Genomic DNA, 24000 nt, shown 5'->3' on the forward strand with positions numbered 1-24000 from the left:
ATTATCATTAACAGCAGACTCGTACATTTCCTCAGCGAAAACAATGTGCTGAGCAAATGTCGAATTGGATTTTTACCAAATTGCCGTACGACAGACCATGTATTCACCCTGCACACCCTATCTGACAAACAAATCAAAACAAAGGCAAAGTCTTCTCATGCTTTATTGATTTCAAAAAAGCTTTCGACTCAATTTGGCATGAGGGTCTGCTATACAAATCGAGGAAAGTGGTGTTGGGGGTAAAACATACGACATTATAAAATCCATGTACACAAACAACAAGTGTGCGTTTAAAATGGACAAAAACATTTCTTCCCACAGGGCCGTGGGGTTAGACAGGGATGCAGCTTAAGCCCCACCCTCTTCAACATATATATCAACGAATTGGCGCGGGCACTAGAAAAGTCTGCAGCACCCGGCCTCACCCTACTAGAATCTGAAGTCAAATGTCTGCTGTTTAATGATGATCTGGTGCTTCTGTCACCAACCAAGGAGGGCTACAGCAGCACCTAGATCTTCTGCACAGATTCTGCCAGACCTGGGCCCTGACAGTAAATCTCAGTAAGACCAAAAAATAATGGTGTTCCAAAAAAGGTCCAGTCGCCAGGACCACTAATACAAATTCCATCTAGACACCGTTGCCCTAGAGCACACAAAATACTAAACATACCTCTTCCTAAACATCAGTGCCACAGGTAACTTCCACAAAGCTGTGAACGATCTGAGAGACAAGGCAAGAAGGGCCTTCTATGCCATCAAAAGGAACATCAAATTCAACATACCAATTAGGATCTGGCTAAAAATTCTTGAATCAGGTCTGGGGTCCGCTCACCAACCAAGAATTCACAAAATAGGACAAACACCAAATTGAGACTATTCTCTGTCTACAAAGTAAAACACCAAATAATGCATGCAGAGCAGAATTAGGCCGATACCCGCTAATGATCAAAATCCAGAAAAGAGCTGTTACATTCTATAACCACCTAAAAGGAAGCGATTCCCAAACCTTCCACAACAAAGCCTTCACCTACAGAGAGATGAACCTGGAGAAGAGTCCCCAAAGCAAGCTGGTCCTGGGGCTCTTTTCAGAAACACAAACACACCCTACAGAGCAGCAACAAAAATAGAACCAACCAAATCATGAGAAAACAAAAAGATAATTACTTGACACATTGGAAAGAATTAACAAAAAAACAGAGCAAACTAGAATGCTATTTTGCCCTAAACAGAGAGTACAGAGTGGCAGAATACCTGACCACTCTGACTGACCCAAACTTAAGGAAAGCTTTGACTATGTACAGACTCAGTGAGCATAGCCTTGCTATTGAGAAAGGCCGCCGTAGGCAGACCTGGCTCTCAAGAGAAGACAGGCTATGTGCTCACTGCCCACAAAATGAGGTGGAAACTGAGCTGCACTTCCTAACCTCCTACCCAATGTATTAGAGACACACATTTCCCTCAGATTACACAGACCCACAATGAATTCGAAAACAAACCAGATTTGGATAAACTCCCATATGTACTGGGTGAAATTCCACCGTGTGCCACCACAGCAGCCACAAGAAAAAGGGCAACCATTGAAGAACACACACCATTGTAAACACAACCCATATTCATGTTTATTTATTTTCCCTGTTGTACTTTACATCATTACAACACTGTATATAGACATATGACATTTGAAATGTATTTTTTATTTTGGAACTTTTGTTAGTTTAATGTTTTTGTTCATTTTCTTTATGGTTTATTTCACTTTGTTGAGTATTTTCACTTGCTTTTTGACAATATAAACATATGTTTCCCATGCCAATAAAACTCCTTAAATTGAAAATGAATTGAGAGACAGCGAGAGAGAGAATGAGAGGGAGAAGAGAGAAAAAAACAGAGTGAGAGAGGAATGGGCTATCGACCAGCTGTATCTGAGTGATGCTCTGAACTGATCTCCAGACAGCTGTATCTGAGTGATGCTCTGAACTGACCTCCAGACAGCTGTATCTGAGTGATGCTCTGAGTGATGCTCTGAACTGATCTCCAGACAGCTGTATCTGAGTGATGCTCTGAACTGACCTCCAGACAGCTGTATCTGAGTGATGCTCTGAACTGATCTCCAGACAGCTGTATCTGAGTGATGCTCTGAACTGATCTCCAGACAGCTGTATCTGAGTGATGATCTGAACTGACCTCCAGACAGCTGTATCTGAGTGATGCTCTGAACTGATCTCCAGACAGCTGTATCTGAGCGATGCTCTGAACTGATCTCCAGACAGCTGTATCTGAGCGATGCTCTGAACTGATCTCCAGACAGCTGTATCTGAGCGATGCTCTGAACTGATCTCCAGAGAGCTACAACAGGTAAGTATTAGGATCCTCGCCCTGAGCAATGTTTGCTTCTGTCCACATTCACAATGCATCCCAATTCCCTATTTAGTACACTACTTTTGATCAGGGACCATAGTAGTGCACTATGTAGGGGATAGGGTGTCTTTTGTGACACACACAAGATACGTGTCCCCTCTCAGAGCCCTGGTCAAAACTAGTGCACTATATAGGGGATAGGGTAGTGGACTAGGTAGTGGATACCCCTCTTTTCTAGGGAGTTTTTCCTAGCCACCGTGCTTCTACACCTGCATTGCTTGCTGTTTGGGGTTTTAGGCTGGGTTTCTGTACAGCACTTTGAGACATCAGCTGATCTAAGAAGGGCTTTATAAATACAGTTATTTGATGGGAATAGGGTAGTGGACTATGTAGGGAATAGGGTAGTGGACTATGTAGGGAATAGGGTAGTGGACTATGTAGGGAATAGGGTAGTGCACTATGTAGGGAATAGGGTAGTGGACTATGTAGGGAATAGGGTAGTGGACTATGTAGGGAATAGGGTAGTGGACTATGTAGGGAATAGGGTAGTGCACTATGTAGGGAATAGGGTAGTGCACTATGTAGGGAATAGGGTAGTGCACTATGTAGGGGATAGGTAGTGCACTATGTAGGGAATAGTGCACTGTGTAGGGGGATAGGGTAGTGCACTATGTAGGGAATAGGGTAGTGCACTATGTAGGGCATAGGGTAGTGGACTATGTAGGGAATAGGGTAGTGGACTATGTAGGGAATAGGGTAGTGGACTATGTAGGGAATAGGGTAGTGGACTATGTAGGGAATAGGGTAGTGGACTATGTAGGGAATATGGTAGTGCACTATGTAGGGAATAGGGTAGTGCACTATGTAGGGCATAGGGTAGTGGACTATGTAGGGAATAGGGTAGTGCACTATGTAGGGAATAGGGTAGTGCACTATGTAGGGCATAGGGTAGTGGACTATGTAGGGAATAGGGTAGTGCACTATGTAGGGCATAGGGTAGTGGACTATGTAGGGAATAGGGTAGTGGACTATGTAGGGAATAGGGTAGTGCACTATGTAGGGAATAGGGTAGTGGACTATGTAGGGAATAGAGTAGTGGACTATGTAGGGAATAGGGTATTAAACTACTCTCTGCTTCTAGCTTTTTAATATCCCACAACAATATTCAGTTTGATCGAAGCTCAAAAAAAAAAAAACTGTAGCTTGAAGAAACAAATGTGATATTTAATTTTCCATTTCTTCGCTCCTTCTTCAATAGGATCCAAAAGGATCACAGTGTGACACGTAGATGAAGACGTTCTTCCCACAGCTCAACGACAGTAATGTTTCATATTCAAACTTCGTGACAGATGTTCTCTCTATCCTTTAATAGGTCGGGACGTGGAGAAGGAGAAGGAGAAGGAGAAGGAGAAGGAGAAGGAGAAGGAGAAGGAGAAGGAGAAGGAGAAGGAGAAGGAGAAGGAGAAGGAGAAGGAGAAGGAGAAGGAGAAGGAGAAGGAGAAGGAGAAGGAGAAGGAGAAGGAGAAGGAGAAGGAGAAGGAGAAGGAGAAGGAGAAGGAGAAGGAGAAGGAGAAGGAGAAGGAGAAGGAGAAGGAGAAGGAGAAGGAGAAGGAGAAGGAGAAGGAGAAGGAGAAGGAGAAGGAGAAGGAGAAGGAGAAGGAGAAGGAGAAGGAGAAGGAGAAGGAGAAGGAGAAGGAGAAGGAGAAGGAGAAGGTGAAGGAGAAGGAGAAGGAGAAGGAGAAGGAGAAGGAGAAGGAGAAGGTGGAACGTTTTTTTTTTTATTCTTCGGTGTACACGTCAGGGACAAACTGAAATGGTCCAGACACACAGACAAACTGAAATGGTCCAGCCACACAGACAAACTGAAATGGTCCAGCCACACAGACAACCTCGGGAGGATGAAGAAATTCGGCTTGTCACCAAAAAAACACAACAAAAAAAAACCGTTCGAGAGCACCCTTACCTGCCCTTACCTGCCGATCTATAAATTGTGTCTCTGTAATCTAGCTTGGCTAGGATGGTTATCTGAATCAGGGTTAGTTTGGCAGCTGGGGTGAAAGAGGAGCGATTACGATGGAGGAAACCTGAAGAAATTTGGCTTGTCACCAAAAGCACTCACAAACTTCTACAGATGCACAATCGAGAGCATCCTGGCGGGCTGTATCACCGCCTGGTACGGCAGCTGCTCCGCCCACAACCGTAAGGCTCTCCAGAGGGTAGTGAGGTCTGCACAACGCATCACCGGGGGCAAACTACCTGCCCTCCAGGACACCTACATCACCCGATGTTACAGGAAGGCCATAAAGATCATCAAGGACAACAACCACCCGAACCACTGCCTGTTCACCCCGCTATCATCCAGAATGTGAGGTCAGTACAGGTGCATCAAAGCTGGGACCGAGAGACTGAAAAACAGCTTCTATCTCAAGGCCATCAGACTGTTAAACAGCCACCACTAACATTGAGTGGCTGCTGCCAACATACTGACTCAACTCCAGCCACTTTAATAATAGAAAAATGTATGTAAAAAATATATCACTAGCCACTTTAAACAATGCCACTTTAAATAATGTTTACATACCCTACATTACTCATCTCATATGTATGTACTGTACTCTATACCATCTACTGCATCTTGCCTATGCCGTTCTGTACCATCACTCATTCATATATCTTTATGTACATATTCTAATTCATTCCTTTACACTTGTGTGTATAAGGTAGTTGTTGTGAAATTGTTAGGTTATATTTACTTGTTAGATATTACTGCACGGTCAGAACTAGAAGCACAAGCATTTCGCTACTGTCGGATTAACATCTGCTAATCATGTGTATGTGACAAATAACATTTGATTTGATTTGGAAGATGATTACAGAAAATCCTGTGAATAATGTAGAAGTGTTTAGATACATATTCTATTACTTTATAAAATAAAAAGATTATACAATACATTATTTACTATTCATTTCTATTGGGCACAAAATAATCTGTGACACAACCAAAACAAACAGCAAATGAATCCAACAAGTTTGTAGAGTCACAGGCTTCATGTAATCATTGAGTGCTATGAATATGGGACCAAATACTACACTTTTCACTACTTTAATACAGTGAATTTGTCCCAATATTTTTGGTCCCCTAAAATGGAAGGACTATGTACAAAAAGTGGTGTAATTTCTAAACGGTTCACCAGATAGGGATGAAAATACCCTCAAATGAAAGCTGACAGTCTGCACTTTAACCACATAGTGCTGGAGAACAGAGCCAAAATAACGTGTCACCGTCCCTCTACTTTTGGAGCTCACGGTATGAGCTTGTCGATCAGCAGGATTTAGGGCTTTAGACCAGGGCCATTTTTCAAATGTTATTTTACCTTTATTTAACGAGGCAAGTCAGTTATGAACAAATTCTTATTTTCAATGACGGCCTCAGAACAGTGGGTTAACTGCCTTGTTCAGGGGCAGAACGACAGATTTGTACCTTGTCAGCTCGGGGATTCGATCTAGCAACCTTTCGGTTTACTAGTCCAACGCACTGACCACTAGACGACCTGCCCCCCCTACACTCTAACCACTAGGTCACTAACCACTAGTCTACCTGCCACCTCTACACTCTAACCACTAGGCTACCTGCTGCCTCTACACTCTAACCACTAGGCTACCTGCCACCTCTACACTCTAACCACTAGACGACCTGCCCCCCCTACACTCTAACCACTAGGTCACTAACCACTAGTCTACCTGCCACCTCTACACTTTAACCACGAGTCTACCTACCACCTCTACACTCTAACTACTAGGCAACCTGCCACCTCTACACTCTAACCACTAGGCTACCCTGCCACCTCTACACTCTAACCACTAGTCTACCTGCCACCTCTACACTCTAACCACTAGGCTACCTGCCACCTCTACACTCTAACCACTAGTCTACCTGCCACCTCTACACTCTAACTACTAGGCTACCCTGCCACCTCTACACTCTAACCACTAGGCTACCCTGCCTCCTCTACACTCTAACCACTAGGCTACCTGCCGCCTCTACACTCTAACCACTAGGCTACCTGCCGCCTCTACACTCTAACCACTAGGCTACCTGCCGCCTCTACACTCTAACCACTAGGCTACCCTGCCTCCTCTACACTCTAACCACTAGTCTACCTGCCACCTCTACACTTTAACCACGAGTCTACCTACCACCTCTACACTCTAACTACTAGGCAACCTGCCACCTCTACACTCTAACCACTAGGCTACCCTGCCACCTCTACACTCTAACCACTAGTCTACCTGCCACCTCTACACTCTAACCACTAGGCTACCTGCCTCCTCTACACTCTAACCACTAGGCTACCTGCCTCCTCTACACTCTAACCACTAGGCTACCTGCCACCTCTACACTCTAACCACTAGGCTACCTGCCACCTCTACACTCTAACCACTAGGCTACCCTGCCACCTCTACACTCTAACCATTAGGCTACCCTGCCACCTCTACACTCTAACCACTAGGCTACCTGCCACCTCTACACTCTAACCACTAGGCTACCTGCCACCTCTACACTCTAACCACTAGGCTACCCTGCCGCACCATTAAGTGTTTTTAGAGTGCTGAACTAGGATCAGGTTCCCTTTGTCCATTCATAGTAATCTAAAACTGTTCCTAGATCAGCGCTCCTACTCTGAGCCTCTGTTAACCCAGAGGATCCAGTGAGAGACCTCTCCATTCAGCAGCAGATGTTTTGGTTGATCAGCTGTATTTAGCGATCCCAATAAGAGGGGAGAGGTGAGGAAGGCAGACGGGGTGTTCTGGGTGCACATGCACTAAGGAGGGGGGGCTATGAAGCTATGTGTAAATGTTCAGGGTGAGAAAAGGTGGGCTGAGTGTAAGCTAGCTAGTTATCCCGTACCTTTGTTAGTCCTGAAGTGGATGGGGTCTGACAGGGGACCCACTCCCTTGGCATTCTTAGCCTGGATCCTGAAGTAGTAGACGGTGTCCAGGTTCAGGTCCATCACCTGGTGGGTCAGACGGTCTCCACTGATACTCTCCATTACCCAGTCATCTATAGGCATGTTCTTATCCAGGGTGTAGTACAAGATATAGCCTGGTAGAGAAACAACACACAGAGGAAGACTGATTAACCGTAACCCAGACATCTATAGGCATCTCAAGACAGCACAAACAGATCTATTACCAGGCTAGAGTCTTATCCAGTGTGTTGAACCGGATGTAGCCTGACAAATCACAAAGACAAACACAACATACACACTCTGAGGAATCACGTAGTCTACAGACCTCTACGATCATAACAGGGACACAATCAACAGCAGTATCTTAACAATTAGCTAATTAGCTAATCACTAGAGACATAAACAACTGACGCTAGAGAAAGGATGGTAGGAACAAGTAGAACATGATACATGAACATGCAGAAGGTGATGAACAGGGATGTCAACAACGCATTTAAAAAACTGTGTTCTGTACGACTCTGTCCAATGTTTACAGACACTGTGTTCCAGAGGACAGATAGACTCTGTCCAATGTTTACAGACACTGTGTTCCAGAGGACAGATAGACTCTCCGTGTTCCAGAGGACAGATAGACTCTCCGTGTTCCAGAGGACAGATAGACTCTCTGTGTTCCAGAGGACAGATAGACTCTGGAGATTTACAACATGGATACGAGGGGGAGAGGAGGAGGGGAGGAGGAGAGGAGGACAAGAAGGACGAGGAAGAGGAGGATGAAGGTAGGATGGAGGAGGGGAGGAAGGAGGAGGAGAAGAGGATGAGGAGGATGAAGGTAGGATGGAGGAGGGGAGGAAGGAGGAGGAAGAAAAAGCCAGGTGCTTTCCACCTGGCTACCACAACCCCGGTCAACAGCCCTGCACCTCCCACAGCAACTTGCCCAAACCTTCCCCATTTCTCCTTCACCCAAATCCAGATAGCTGATGTTCTGAAAGAGTTGCAAAATCTGGACCCCTACAAATAAGCTGGTCTAGAAAGTCTGGACCCTCTCTTTCTAAAATTATCTGCTGAAATTGTTGCAACCCCTATTACTAACCTGTTCAACCTCTCTTTCGTATTGTCTGAGATTCCCAAAGATTGGAAAGCCACCGCGGTCATTCCCATCTTTCATGGGGGAGACACTCTAGACCCAAACGTAAATCTATCCTACCCTGCCTTGCTAAGGTCTTCGAAAGCCAAGATAACAAACAGATCACCGACCATTTCGAATCCCACCGTACCTTCTCCACTATGCAATCTGGTTTCTGAGCTGGTCATGGGTACACCTCAGCCACGCTCAAGGTCCTAAATGATATCATAACCACCATCGATAAGAGACAATACTGTGCATCTGTATTCATCGACCTGGCTAAGGCTTTCGACTCTGTCAATCACCACATTCATATCGGCATACTCAACAGCCTTGGTTTCTCAAATGACTGCCTCGTCTGGTTCACCAACTACTTCTCAGACAGAGTTCAGTGTGTCAAATCGGGGGGCGTGTTGTCCGAAACTCTGGCAGTCTCTATGGGGGTGCCACAGGGTTCAATTCTCGGGCCGACTCTTTTCTATGTATATATCAATGATGTCGCTCTTCCTGCTGGTGAGTCTCTGATCCACCTCTACGCAGACGACACCATCCTGTATACTTCTGGCCCTTCTTTGGACACTGTGTTAACAACGCTCCAGACGAGCTTCAATGCCATACAACTCTCCTTAATTGGCCTCGAACTGCTCTTCAACCGATCGCTGCCTGCACCTGCCCTGACTTAGAATATGTGGACAATTACAAATACCTAGGTGTCTGGTTTGACTGTAAACACTCCTTCCAGACTCACGTTAAGCATCTCCAATTCAAAATGAAATCTAGCATCGGCTTCTTATTTTGCAACAAAGCATCCTTCACTTCATGCTGCCAAACATACCCTCATAAAATGGACTGTCCTACCGATCCTTGACTTCGGCGATGTCATTTACAAAATAGCCTCAAACACTCTTCTCAGCAAATCGGATGCAGTCTATCACAGTGCCATCCATTTTGTCACCAAAGCCCCATATACTACACACCACTGCGACCCTGTATGCTCTCGTTGGCTGGCCCTTGCTTCATATTCGTCACCAAACTCACTGGCTCCAGGTCATCTATAAGTCTTCGCTAGGTAAAGCCCTTCCTTATCTCAGCTCACTGGTCACCATATCAGCACCCACCCATAGCACGTGCTCCAGCAGGTATATTTCACTGGTCACCCCCGAAGCCTATTCCTCCTTTGGCCGCCTTTCCTTCCAGTTCTCTGCTGCCAATGACTGGAACGACTGAAGCTGGAGACTCATATCTCCCTCACTAACTTTAAACATCAGCATCAGATTGTTTCTATTGTGTTATTGACTGTAGTGTACGTTTGTTTATTCCATGTGTAACTCTGTGTTGTGACGAGGAGGAGGGGAGGATGGAGGAGGAAGAGGAGGAGGAAGCGGAGGGGAGGATGGAGGAGGAGGAGGAAGGGATGATGGAGGAGGAAGAGGAGGAAGGGAGGAAGGAGGAGGAAGAGGAGGAGGAGGGGAGGATGGAGGAGTAGGAAGAGGAGGAATGGAGGATGGAGGAGGAGCTCTTTGTCACACATTATCATGCAAAAACAGATAATAATATAATTATTACATTACAGCCAGGGGAGAGGGGGTTAGGGGTGTTGTTAGGTGCATTGTTAAGGGCGTAGTTAGTGCCTTGGTGAGGCCTTGGTGAGGGGCGTGGTTAGGGGTGTGGTTAAGGGTGTGGTTAGTGGAGTGGTTAGGGGCGCTAAGGTGTGGTTAGGGGGTGTGGTTAGGGTGTATGGCTAGGGCGTGGATAGGGGCATGTTTAAGGAGCGTGGTTAGGGGTTTGGTTAGGGGCATGATTAGGGGCATGGTTAGGGCATGATTAGGGCGTGGTTAGGGGCGTGATTAGGGGTGTGGTTAGGGCGTGGTTTGGGGCGTTGTTAGGGGCACACTCAGGCTAACTAAATAACAGTCTAACCGGGGACAGCAGTTCTTCTTACCCATGACTCGTCCGTTAGCCTCCATGGGGGGTTGCCAGCTGATCAGGATGGCTCTGGGTCTTCCCTCCCTGCTGATCACCGTCAGGTCCTTAGGGGCGGAGCTGGGAGCTGTCAACCAATCAGGTAAAGAGAGAGAAAGGAAATGACAAGTTTCAGCCAATCAGAAGTGGTGAGGAACAGGAAGTAGAGATCAGGGGGTCAGGTTTATACCAACGACACGTGTGCTAATTCTTTCATCACACCACCACACACTGTTGTTAATTTGAGTTTGTATTAATTGTGTAATAACAGTAACCTGCCGTTAAGCTTGAGGCTCAACAGAGGTGGTCTGTCCAAAGAGACTGGCTCTGGAATATCATCTGCCAACAGGCTCACAAGTTAGTTGTTTCTGGGGGTGTTTTGGGGAAATCAAGGCTACCTAACATGTATGCTGGTTCCCATAAACAGCATAAACAGAGAGTCCACGTGCTTTGAGCCTAGCACGTTCTCTCACGTGGCTAGAAACACAAATGTTGACCGAATGTGAAGCTAAATCGTAAACATACAGCCTCCACATGCTCTGAGACCAGCTCTCGATCTCTCCTGAAAACAATGCTGGAGCTGCATGAAATGAAAACATCAACGTCTTTGTTTATAAGACCACAGCAATTCACATCCCCGTAGAACAGTTGAGCTGTTTTTTTTGTAATTGAAAGGTTTGTTCAAGGATCAAACCAAAAACATGTGTTTCCATTTCCAACACGTTTCATATCTTTTTGCTTCTTGTTATTTATGTGTTTCTGAAAAGCACGTTTCAACAACAGGTAGTGTTCCCAAATAGCACCATATTCCCTCAATACTGCCTTATTCCCCTCTAGTGCACAATGGGTTGTGGTCTAAAGTAGTGCACTATATAGGGAGTAGGGTTCCATAGGGCTCTGGTCTAAAGTAGTGCACTATATAGGGAATAGGGTTCCATAGGGCTCTGGTCTAAAGTAGTGCACTATATAGGGAATAGGGTTCCATAGGGCTCTGGTCTAAAGTAGTGCACTATATAGGGAGTAGGGTTCCATAGGGCTCTGGTCTAAAGTAGTGCACTATATAGGGAATAGGGTTCCATAGGGCTCTGGTCTAAAGTAGTGCACTATATAGGGAATAGGGTCCTATAGGGCTCTGGTCTAAAGTAGTGCACTATATAGGGAATAGGGTCCTATAGGGCTCTGGTCTAAAGTAGTGCACTATATAGGGAATAGGGTTCCATAGGGCTCTGGTCTAAAGTAGTGCACTATATAGGGAATAGGTTTCCATAGGGCTCTGGTCTAAAGTAGTGCACTATATAGGGAGTAGGGTTCCATAGGGCTCTGGTCTAAAGTAGTGCACTATATAGGGAATAGGGTTCCATAGGGCTCTGGTCTAAAGTAGTGCACTATATAGGGAATAGGGTTCCATAGGGCTCTGGTCTAAAGTAGTGCACTATATAGGGAGTAGGGTTCCATAGGGCTCTGGTCTAAAGTAGTGCACTATATAGGGAATAGGGTTCCATAGGGCTCTGGTCTAAAGTAGTGCACTATATAGGGAATAGGGTTCCATAGGGCTCTGGTCTAAAGTAGTGCACTATATAGGGAATAGGGTTCCATAGGGCTCTGGTCTAAAGTAGTGCACTATATAGGGAGTAGGGTTCCATAGGGCTCTGGTCTAAAGTAGTGCACTATATAGGGAATAGGGTTCCATAGGGCTCTGGTCTAAAGTAGTGCACTATATAGGGAATAGGGTCCTATAGGGCTCTGGTCTAAAGTAGTGCACTATATAGGGAATAGGGTCCTATAGGGCTCTGGTCTAAAGTAGTGCACTATATAGGGAATAGGGTTCCATAGGGCTCTGGTCTAAAGTAGTACACTATATAGGGAATAGGGTTCCATAGGGCTCTGGTCTAAAGTAGTGCACTATATAGGGAATAGGGTTCCATAGGGCTCTGGTCTAAAGTAGTGCACTATATAGGGAATAGGGTTCCATAGGGCTCTGGTCTAAAGTAGTGCACTATATAGGGAATAGGGTTCCATAGGGCTCTGGTCTAAAGTAGTGCACTATATAGGGAATAGGGTTCCATAGGGCTCTGGTCTAAAGTAGTGCACTATATAGGGAATAGGGTTCCATAGGGCTCTGGTCTAAAGTAGTGCACTATATAGGGAATAGGGTTCCATAGGGCTCTGGTCTAAAGTAGTACACTATATAGGGAATAGGGTTCCATAGGGCTCTGGTCTAAAGTAGTGCACTATATAGGGAATAGGGTTCCATAGGGCTCTGGTCTAAAGTAGTGCACTATATAGGGAATAGGGTTCCATAGGGCTCTGGTCTAAAGTAGTGCACTATATAGGGAATAGGGTTCCATAGGGCTCTGGTCTAAAGTAGTGCACTATATAGGGAATAGGGTTCCATACGGCTCTGGTCTAAAGTAGTGCACTATATAGGGAATAGGGTTCCATAGGGCTCTGGTCTAAAGTAGTGCACTATATAGGGAATAGGGTTCCATAGGGCTCTGGTCTAAAGTAGTGCACTATATAGGGAATAGGGTTCCATAGGGCTCTGGTCTAAAGTAGTGCACTATATAGGGAATAGGGTTCCATAGGGCTCTGGTCTAAAGTAGTGCACTATATAGGGAATAGGGTTCCATTTGGGACGCAGTCCCAAACAATGTTAAATCAATCAGTAGCCAACATAGTCCAAACAAGTATCAGGACTCCTATGATGCTCTCAGTAATTGTGATAGATTTACCTGAGGGAGACGAGGGGGTCAGGGGTTTACATGAGAAAACATTCCTTCTAACAGAGCCTGCATGGCGACAAAGCTGATTAAAACCTGCTAGTGATCTGAACTAGGTCAGGTCATTAAACACGCTGTCCTTTAATGACCAAACAGAGGCTCTAAGACTGCGTTTACACAGGTAGCCCACCCCTGATATTTTGTCCAATTAGTGAGAATTAGTGTGAAACAAAATCTAAATGGGTCTGTTCACGTAGCCTGTTAACGTCGTGTGACGTAGATTGGCAAAGTCCTCACGTAGATTGTCAAAGTCCTCACGTAGATTGTTAACCCTATAACTGACGTAGAACCTATTTGACACAATGGATCTGGATCTGTAAAACAAAATGTGCTGTCTGTCTCCACAAGCCGGTGCAATTATTTTTGTGCAGAATTTTTTTTTCTCAGTTATATAAGAAAAAAACAATGTGAGTGTGAATCCAGGCTCCCTCCTGCCAGGCAGCAGGACCACTTTATACCAGGAGGGAACCTGGATTTCTGCTTAAATTGGTCATCAAATTTGATCTGATCTTCATCCAAGTCACAACAATAGACGCACACAGTGTGCTTAAACTAATAACTGTATTTTTATTGTCTATATATATATATTTTTTTATTTTATATATATTTTTTTACCTTTATTTAACCAGGCAAGTCAGTGAAGAACTAATTCTTATTTTCAATGACGGCCTGTGAACAGTGGGTTAACTGTCTTGTTCAGGGGCAGAAAGACAGATGTTCTACCTTGTCAGCTCAGGGATATGAACTTGCAACCTTGCGGGTACTAGTCCAACACTCTAACCACGAGGCTACCCTGTAACACTCACAGTGTAGGTTGGAAAAAGTAAGTGAACCCCTTGGATAATGACTTCCTCAAACGCTAATGGGAGTCAGGAGTCAGCTAACCTGGAGTCCAATCAATGAGACGAGATTGGAGATGTTGGTTAGAGATGCCTTGCCCTATAAAAAAACACTCACAAAAATTGAGTTTGCTATTCACAAGAAGAATTGCCTGCTGTGAACCGTGCCTCGAACAAAAGAGATCTCAGAAGACCTAAGATTAAGAATTGTTGACTTGCATGAAGCTGGAAAAGGTCACAAAAGTATCTCTAAAAGTCAGTCCACAGCAAGACAAATTGTCTATATTTTCAGCACGGTTGCTGCTCTCCCTAGGAGTGGCCATCCTGCAAAGATAACTGCAAGAGCACAGCGCAGAATGCTCAATGAGGTTAAGAAGAATCCTAGAGTGTCAGCTCAGGACTTACAGAAATCTCTGGAACATGCTAACATCTCTGTTGACGAGTCTACGATACGTAAAACACTAAACATGCTAACATCTCTGTTGACGAGTCTACGATACGTAAAACACTAAACACGCTAACATCTCTGTTGACGAGTCTACGATACGTAAAACACTAAACATGCTAACATCTCTGTTGATGAGTCTACGATACGTAAAACACTAAACATGCTAACATCTCTGTTGATGAGTCTACGATACGTAAAACACTAAACACGCTAACATCTCTGTTGACGAGTCTACGATACGTAAAACACTAAACACGCTAACATCTCTGTTGACGAGTCTACGATACGTAAAACACTAAACACGCTAACATCTCTGTTGATGAGTCTACGATACGTAAAACACTAAACACGCTAACATCTCTGTTGACGAGTCTACGATACGTAAAACACTAAACACGCTAACATCTCTGTTGACGAGTCTACGATACGTAAAACATTAAACATGCTAACATCTCTGTTGACGAGTCTACGATACGTAAAACACTAAACACGCTAACATCTCTGTTGACGAGTCTACGATACATAAAACACTAAACACGCTAACATCTCTGTTGACGAGTCTACGATACGTAAAACACTAAACACGCTAACATCTCTGTTGACGAGTCTACGATACATAAAACACTAAACACGCTAACATCTCTGTTGACGAGTCTACGATACATAAAACACTAAACACGCTAACATCTCTGTTGACGAGTCTACGATACATAAAACACTAAACATGCTAACATCTCTGTTGACGAGTCTACGATACGTAAAACACTAAACATGCTAACATCTCTGTTGATGAGTCTACGATACATAAAACACTAAACATGCTAACATCTCTGTTGACGAGTCTACGATACGTAAAACACTAAACATGCTAACATCTCTGTTGACGAGTCTACGATACGTAAAACACTAAACATGCTAACATCTCTGTTGACGAGTCTACGATACGTAAAACACTAAACATGCTAACATCTCTGTTGACGAGTCTACGATACGTAAAACACTAAACATGCTAACATCTCTGTTGACGAGTCTACGATACGTAAAACACTAAACATGCTAACATCTCTGTTGACGAGTCTACGATACGTAAAACACTAAACATGCTAACATCTCTGTTGACGGATCTACGATACGTAAAACACTAAACATGCTAACATCTCTGTTGACGAGTCTACGATACGTAAAACACTTAACAAGAATGGAGTTAATGGACGCCATCATCGACGGGAAAAATGAATTCCCAAGTTAATCAAGACATTTTGCAGGAGAATGTTAGGCTATCTGTCTGCCAATTGAAGCTCGACAGAAGTTGGGTGATGTAACAGGTCAAAGCACAGAAGTAAATCAACAACACGCCTTCTAGAGTGGCCCAGTCAATCCTGACCTCAACCCAATTGAGATGCTGTGGCAGGACCTCAAGAGAGCGGTTCACACCACACATCCCAAGAATATTGCTGAACTGAAACAGTTTTGTAAAGAGGAATGGTCCAAAAATTCCTCCTGACTGTTGTGCAGGTCTGATCCGCAACTACAGAAAACGTTTGGTTGAGGTTATTGCTGCCAAAGGAGGGTCAACCAGTTATTAAATCCAAGGGTTCACATACTTTTCCCACCCTGCACTGTGAAGGTTTACACGGTGTTCAATAAAGACATCAATAGTTTGTGTGTTATTAGTTTAAACAGACTGTGTTTGTCTGTTGATGTGACTTAGATGAAGATCAGATAACAATTTATGCAGAAATCAGGAATTCTAAAGGGTTCACATCCGTTTTTCTTCATCTTCCATGTATACAAGTGTAACAGTATAACTTTAGACCGTCCCCTCGCCCATCGGGCCAACCAGGGACCTTCTGCACACATCAACAACAGTCACCCTCAAAACATCGTTACCCATCACTCCAGAAAAGCCACGGCAGAGCAAGGGGGGAACCGCTACTTCAAGGTCTCAGAGCAAGTGACGTCACCGATTGAAACACTATTTAGCGTGCACCACCACTAACTAAGCTAGCGTTACACAAGCAGTGGACACTATTTCCGTGCTTTTAGGGCCCATAATACAATTTTTAAGAAAATGGGCGTAGCTTCACAACGTTTTCAGATTTTAATAAAATGTCTGAAAATATCAGACGAGAGAAATACATACGATACAAATACACTGCTTTAAATAATTATGACAAATGAAAATGTTTAGCAATGTTGAGCAATGTAATAAAGTAATGACTTACAAATAAGTTACACTAAACTTTAGTGAGAGAGAGAGAGAGAGAGAGAGAGAGAGAGAGAGAGAGAGAGAGAGAGAGAGAGAGAGAAAGACAACGAGAGAGAGAGAAAGACAACGAGACAGAGAGAGAGAGAAAGACAATGAGAGAGAGAGAAAGAAAACGAGAGAGAGAGAGAGAGAGAAAGAAAAAGACAGAGAGAGAGAAAGACAACGAGAGAAAGACAACGTGAGAAAGACAACGAGAGAAAGACAACGAGGGAGAGCGTGAGAGAGAGAAGGGGAGTGGATCGAGGTTGAGAAAAGACAGAGCTCCTCACCTGCTAGCCGTACGTAGTAGCGTGAGCTGTCATACTCCACGTGCTGGACTTACGGCCCTTGGTGACCATGACAGCAAACTCGTACATGGTGTTGGGTTTGAGGCCAGTGACTGTGTGGCTGAGGGCTGTAGTGTCTGCAGACTAGAGACAGAAAGAACATAACATCAAAACTATTCTGTCAGAGGTCCCCATCGGTGGCACATAACGGTCTCATGTCCTTTGGTCCTTTGTACTTTTTATCTATTAAAATGTTTTGTCACCCCAAAAGTATATCAAATCAAATGACGAGATCAGTAGGGACATACGAATCCCCGAGATGACAAGGTACAAATCTGTCGTTCTGCCCCTGAACAAGGCAGTTAAACCCACCGTTCCTAGACCAGTTAACCCACTGTTCCTAGACCAGTTAACCCACTGTTCCTAGACCAGTTAACCCACTGTTCCTAGACCAGTTAACCCACTGTTCCTAGACCAGTTAACCCACTGTTCCTAGACCAGTTAACCCACCGTTCCTAGACCAGTTAACCCACCGTTCCTAGACCAGTTAACCCACTGTTCCTAGACCAGTTAACCCACTGTTCCTAGACCAGTTAACCCACTGTTCCTAGACCAGTTAACCCACTGTTCCTAGACCAGTTAACCCACTGTTCCTAGACCAGTTAACCCACTGTTCCTAGACCAGTTAACCCACTGTTCCTAGACCAGTTAACCCACTGTTCCTAGACCAGTTAACCCACTGTTCCTAGACCAGTTAACCCACTGTTCCTAGACCAGTTAACCACTGTTCCTAGACCAGTTAACCCACTGTTCCTAGACCAGTTAACCCACTGTTCCTAGACCAGTTAACCCACTGTTCCTAGACCAGTTAACCCACTGTTCCTAGACCAGTTAACCCACTGTTCCTAGACCAGTTAACCCACCGTTCCTAGACCAGTTAACCCACTGTTCCTAGACCAGTTAACCCACTGTTCCTAGACCAGTTAACCCACTGTTCCTAGACCAGTTAACCCACCGTTCCTAGACCAGTTAACCCACCGTTCTAGACCAGTTAACCCACTGTTCCTAGACCAGTTAACCCACTGTTCCTAGACCAGTTAACCCACTGTTCCTAGACCAGTTAACCCACTGTTCCTAGACCAGTTAACCCACTGTTCCTAGACCAGTTAACCCACCGTTCCTAGACCAGTTAACCCACCGTTCCTAGACCAGTTAACCACCGTTCCTAGACCAGTTAACCCACTGTTCCTAGACCAGTTAACCACTGTTCCTAGACCAGTTAACCCCACTGTTCCTAGACCAGTTAACCCACTGTTCCTAGACCAGTTAACCCACCGTTCCTAGACCAGTTAACCCACCGTTCCTAGACCAGTTAACCCACCGTTCCTAGACCAGTTAACCCACCGTTCCTAGACCAGTTAACCCACTGTTCCTAGACCAGTTAACCCACCGTTCCTAGACCAGTTAACCCACTGTTCCTAGACCAGTTAACCCACCGTTCCTAGACCAGTTAACCCACTGTTCCTAGACCAGTTAACCCACTGTTCCTAGACCAGTTAACCCACTGTTCCTAGACCAGTTAACCCACTGTTCCTAGACCAGTTAACCCACTGTTCCTAGACCAGTTAACCCACTGTTCCTAGACCAGTTAACCCACTGTTCCTAGACCAGTTAACCCACTGTTCCTAGACCAGTTAACCCACTGTTCCTAGACCAGTTAACCCACTGTTCCTAGACCAGTGAACCCACTGTTCCTAGACCAGTTAACCCACTGTTCCTAGACCAGTTAACCCACTGTTCCTAGACCAGTTAACCCACCGTTCCTAGACCAGTTAACCCACTGTTCCTAGACCAGTTAACCCACTGTTCCTAGACCAGTTAACCCACTGTTCCTAGACCAGTTAACCCACTGTTCCTAGACCAGTTAACCCACTGTTCCTAGACCAGTTAACCCACTGTTCCTAGACCAGTTAACCCACTGTTCCTAGACCAGTTAACCCCACTGTTCCTAGACCAGTTAACCCACCGTTCCTAGACCAGTTAACCCACTGTTCCTAGACCAGTTAACCCACTTTTCCTAGACCAGTTAACCCACTGTTCCTAGACCAGTTAACCCACTGTTCCTAGACCAGTTAACCCACCGTTCCTAGACCAGTTAACCCACTGTTCCTAGACCAGTTAACCCACTGTTCCTAGACCAGTTAACCCACTGTTCCTAGACCAGTTAACCCACTGTTCCTAGACCAGTTAACCCACTGTTCCTAGACCAGTTAACCCACTGTTCCTAGACCAGTTAACCCACTGTTCCTAGACCAGTTAACCCACTGTTCTAGACCAGTTAACCCACTGTTCCTAGACCAGTTAACCCACTGTTCCTAGACCAGTTAACCCACTGTTCCTAGACCAGTTAACCCACTGTTCCTAGACCAGTTAACCCACTGTTCCTAGACCAGTTAACCCACTGTTCCTAGACCAGTTAACCCACTGTTCCTAGACCAGTTAACCCACTGTTCCTAGACCAGTTAACCCACTGTTCCTAGACCAGTTAACCCACTGTTCCTAGACCAGTTAACCCACTGTTCCTAGACCAGTTAACCCACTGTTCCTAGACCAGTTAACCCACTGTTCCTAGACCAGTTAACCCACTGTTCCTAGACCAGTTAACCCACTGTTCCTAGACCAGTTAACCCACTGTTCCTAGACCAGTTAACCCACTGTTCCTAGACCAGTTAACCCACTGTTCCTAGACCAGTTAACCCACTGTTCCTAGACCAGTTAACCCACTGTTCCTAGACCAGTTAACCCACTGTTCCTAGACCAGTTAACCCACTGTTCCTAGACCAGTTAACCCACTGTTCCTAGACCAGTTAACCCACTGTTCCTAGACCAGTTAACCCACTGTTCCTAGACCAGTTAACCCACTGTTCCTAGACCAGTTAACCCACTGTTCCTAGACCAGTTAACCCACTGTTCCTAGACCAGTTAACCCACTGTTCCTAGACCAGTTAACCCACTGTTCCTAGACCAGTTAACCCACTGTTCCTAGACCAGTTAACCCACTGTTCCTAGACCAGTTAACCCACTGTTCCTAGACCAGTTAACCCACTGTTCCTAGACCAGTTAACCCACTGTTCCTAGACCAGTTAACCCACTGTTCCTAGACCAGTTAACCCACTGTTCCTAGACCAGTTAACCCACTGTTCCTAGACCAGTTAACCCACTGTTCCTAGACCAGTTAACCCACTGTTCCTAGACCAGTTAACCCACTGTTCCTAGACCAGTTAACCCACTGTTCCTAGACCAGTTAACCCACTGTTCCTAGACCAGTTAACCCACTGTTCCTAGACCAGTTAACCCCACTGTTCCTAGACCAGTTAACCCACTGTTCCTAGACCAGTTAACCCACTGTTCCTAGACCAGTTAACCCACTGTTCCTAGACCAGTTAACCCACTGTTCCTAGACCAGTTAACCCACTGTTCCTAGACCAGTTAACCCACTGTTCCTAGACCAGTTAACCCACTGTTCCTAGACCAGTTAACCCACTGTTCCTAGACCAGTTAACCCACTGTTCCTAGACCAGTTAACCCACTGTTCCTAGACCAGTTAACCCACTGTTCCTAGACCAGTTAACCCACTGTTCCTAGACCAGTTAACCCACTGTTCCTAGACCAGTTAACCCACTGTTCCTAGACCAGTTAACCCACTGTTCCTAGACCAGTTAACCCACTGTTCCTAGACCAGTTAACCCACTGTTCCTAGACCAGTTAACCCACTGTTCCTAGACCAGTTAACCCACTGTTCCTAGACCAGTTAACCCACTGTTCCTAGACCAGTTAACCCACTGTTCCTAGACCAGTTAACCCACTGTTCCTAGACCAGTTAACCCACTGTTCCTAGACCAGTTAACCCACTGTTCCTAGACCAGTTAACCCACTGTTCCTAGACCAGTTAACCCACTGTTCCTAGACCAGTTAACCCACTGTTCCTAGACCAGTTAACCCACTGTTCCTAGACCAGTTAACCCACTGTTCCTAGACCAGTTAACCCACTGTTCCTAGACCAGTTAACCCACCGTTCCTAGACCAGTTAACCCACTGTTCCTAGACCAGTTAACCCACCGTTCCTAGACCAGTTAACCCACTGTTCCTAGACCAGTTAACCCACTGTTCCTAGACCAGTTAACCCACTGTTCCTAGACCAGTTAACCCACTGTTCCTAGACCAGTTAACCCACTGTTCCTAGACCAGTTAACCCACTGTTCCTAGACCAGTTAAACTAGACCCACTGTTCCTAGACCAGTTAACCCACTGTTCCTAGACCAGTTAACCCACTGTTCCTAGACCAGTTAACCCACTGTTCCTAGACCAGTTAACCCACTGTTCCTAGACCAGTTAACCCACTGTTCCTAGACCAGTTAACCCACTGTTCCTAGACCAGTTAACCCACTGTTCCTAGACCAGTTAACCCACTAGACCAGTTAACCACTGTTCCTAGACCAGTTAACCCACTGTTCCTAGACCAGTTAACCCACTGTTCCTAGACCAGTTAACCCACTGTTCCTAGACCAGTTAACCCACTGTTCCTAGACCAGTTAACCCACTGTTCCTAGACCAGTTAACCCACTGTTCCTAGACCAGTTAACCCACTGTTCCTAGACCAGTTAACCCACTGTTCCTAGACCAGTTAACCCACTGTTCCTAGACCAGTTAACCCACTGTTCCTAGACCAGTTAACCCACTTTTCCTAGACCAGTTAACCCACTGTTCCTAGACCAGTTAACCCACTGTTCCTAGACCAGTTAACCCACTGTTCCTAGACCAGTTAACCCACTGTTCCTAGACCAGTTAACCCACTGTTCCTAGACCAGTTAACCCACTGTTCCTAGACCAGTTAACCCACTGTTCCTAGACCAGTTAACCCACTGTTCCTAGACCAGTTAACCCACTGTTCCTAGACCAGTTAACCCACTGTTCCTAGACCAGTTAACCCACTGTTCCTAGACCAGTTAACCCACTGTTCCTAGACCAGTTAACCCACTGTTCCTAGACCAGTTAACCCACCGTTCCTAGACCAGTTAACCCACTGTTCCTAGACCAGTTAACCCACTGTTCCTAGACCAGTTAACCCACTGTTCCTAGACCAGTTAACCCACTGTTCCTAGACCAGTTAACCCACTGTTCCTAGAGACCAGTTAACCCACTGTTCCTAGACCAGTTAACCCACTGTTCCTAGACCAGTTAACCCACTGTTCCTAGACCAGTTAACCCACTGTTCTAGACCAGTTAACCCACTGTTCCTAGACCAGTTAACCCACTGTTCCTAGACCAGTTAACCCACTGTTCCTAGACCAGTTAACCCACTGTTCCTAGACCAGTTAACCCACTGTTCCTAGACCAGTTAACCCACTGTTCCTAGACCAGTTAACCCACTGTTCCTAGACCAGTTAACCCACTGTTCCTAGACCAGTTAACCCACTGTTCCTAGACCAGTTAACCCACTGTTCCTAGACCAGTTAACCCACTGTTCCTAGTTAACCCACTGTTCCTAGACCAGTTAACCCACTGTTCCTAGACCAGTTAACCCACTGTTCCTAGACCAGTTAACCCACTGTTCCTAGACCAGTTAACCCACTGTTCCTAGACCAGTTAACCCACTGTTCCTAGACCAGTTAACCCACTGTTCCTAGACCAGTTAACCCACTGTTCCTAGACCAGTTAACCCACTGTTCCTAGACCAGTTAACCCCACTGTTCCTAGACCAGTTAACCCACTGTTCCTAGACCAGTTAACCCACTGTTCCTAGACCAGTTAACCCACTGTTCCTAGACCAGTTAACCCACTGTTCCTAGACCAGTTAACCCACTGTTCCTAGACCAGTTAACCCACTGTTCCTAGACCAGTTAACCCACTGTTCCTAGACCAGTTAACCCACTGTTCCTAGACCAGTTAACCCACTGTTCCTAGACCAGTTAACCCACTGTTCCTAGACCAGTTAACCCACTGTTCCTAGACCAGTTAACCCACTGTTCCTAGACCAGTTAACCCACTGTTCCTAGACCAGTTAACCCACTGTTCTAGACCAGTTAACCCACTGTTCCTAGACCAGTTAACCCACTGTTCTAGACCAGTTAACCCACTGTTCCTAGACCAGTTAACCCACTGTTCCTAGACCAGTTAACCCACTGTTCCTAGACCAGTTAACCCACTGTTCCTAGACCAGTTAACCCACTGTTCTAGACCAGTTAACCCACTGTTCCTAGTTAACCACTGTTCCTAACCCACTGTTCCTAGACCAGTTAACCCACTGTTCCTAGACCAGTTAACCCACTGTTCCTAGACCAGTTAACCCACTGTTCCTAGACCAGTTAACCCACTGTTCCTAGACCAGTTAACCCACTGTTCCTAGACCAGTTAACCCACTGTTCCTAGACCAGTTAACCCACTGTTCCTAGACCAGTTAACCCACTGTTCCTAGACCAGTTAACCCACTGTTCCTAGACCAGTTAACCCACTGTTCCTAGACCAGTTAACCCACTGTTCCTAGACCAGTTAACCCACTGTTCCTAGACCAGTTAACCCACTGTTCCTAGACCAGTTAACCCACTGTTCCTAGACCAGTTAACCCACTGTTCCTAGACCAGTTAACCCACTGTTCCTAGACCAGTTAACCCACTGTTCCTAGACCAGTTAACCCACTGTTCCTAGACCAGTTAACCCACTGTTCCTAGACCAGTTAACCCACTGTTCCTAGACCAGTTAACCCACTGTTCCTAGACCAGTTAACCCACTGTTCCTAGACCAGTTAACCCACTGTTCCTAGACCAGTTAACCCACTGTTCCTAGACCAGTTAACCCACTGTTCCTAGACCAGTTAACCCACTGTTCCTAGACCAGTTAACCCACTGTTCCTAGACCAGTTAACTGTTCCTAGACCAGTTAACCCACTGTTCCTAGACCAGTTAACCCACTGTTCCTAGACCAGTTAACC

General features: G+C 45.4%; 1 protein-coding gene across 1 annotated transcript in view; it reads right to left on the reverse strand.

The window, feature by feature from the left end:
• dcc (DCC netrin 1 receptor) overlaps nucleotides 1-24000 on the reverse strand; it is a 681343-nt gene that overhangs the window by 106926 nt on the left and 550417 nt on the right. Inside the window, exons 18-21 of the mRNA XM_052458625.1 lie at nucleotides 17029-17156; nucleotides 11131-11141; nucleotides 10391-10498; nucleotides 7265-7459 (exon numbers count right to left, since the gene is read on the reverse strand). Coding sequence (XP_052314585.1) covers nucleotides 7265-7459; nucleotides 10391-10498; nucleotides 11131-11141; nucleotides 17029-17156 — 442 coding nt within the window. The remainder of the gene's footprint in view (nucleotides 1-7264; nucleotides 7460-10390; nucleotides 10499-11130; nucleotides 11142-17028; nucleotides 17157-24000) is intronic.

Source organism: Oncorhynchus keta, chromosome 12 (assembly GCF_023373465.1).
Source record: "Oncorhynchus keta strain PuntledgeMale-10-30-2019 chromosome 12, Oket_V2, whole genome shotgun sequence".
NCBI lineage: Eukaryota > Metazoa > Chordata > Actinopteri > Salmoniformes > Salmonidae > Oncorhynchus > Oncorhynchus keta.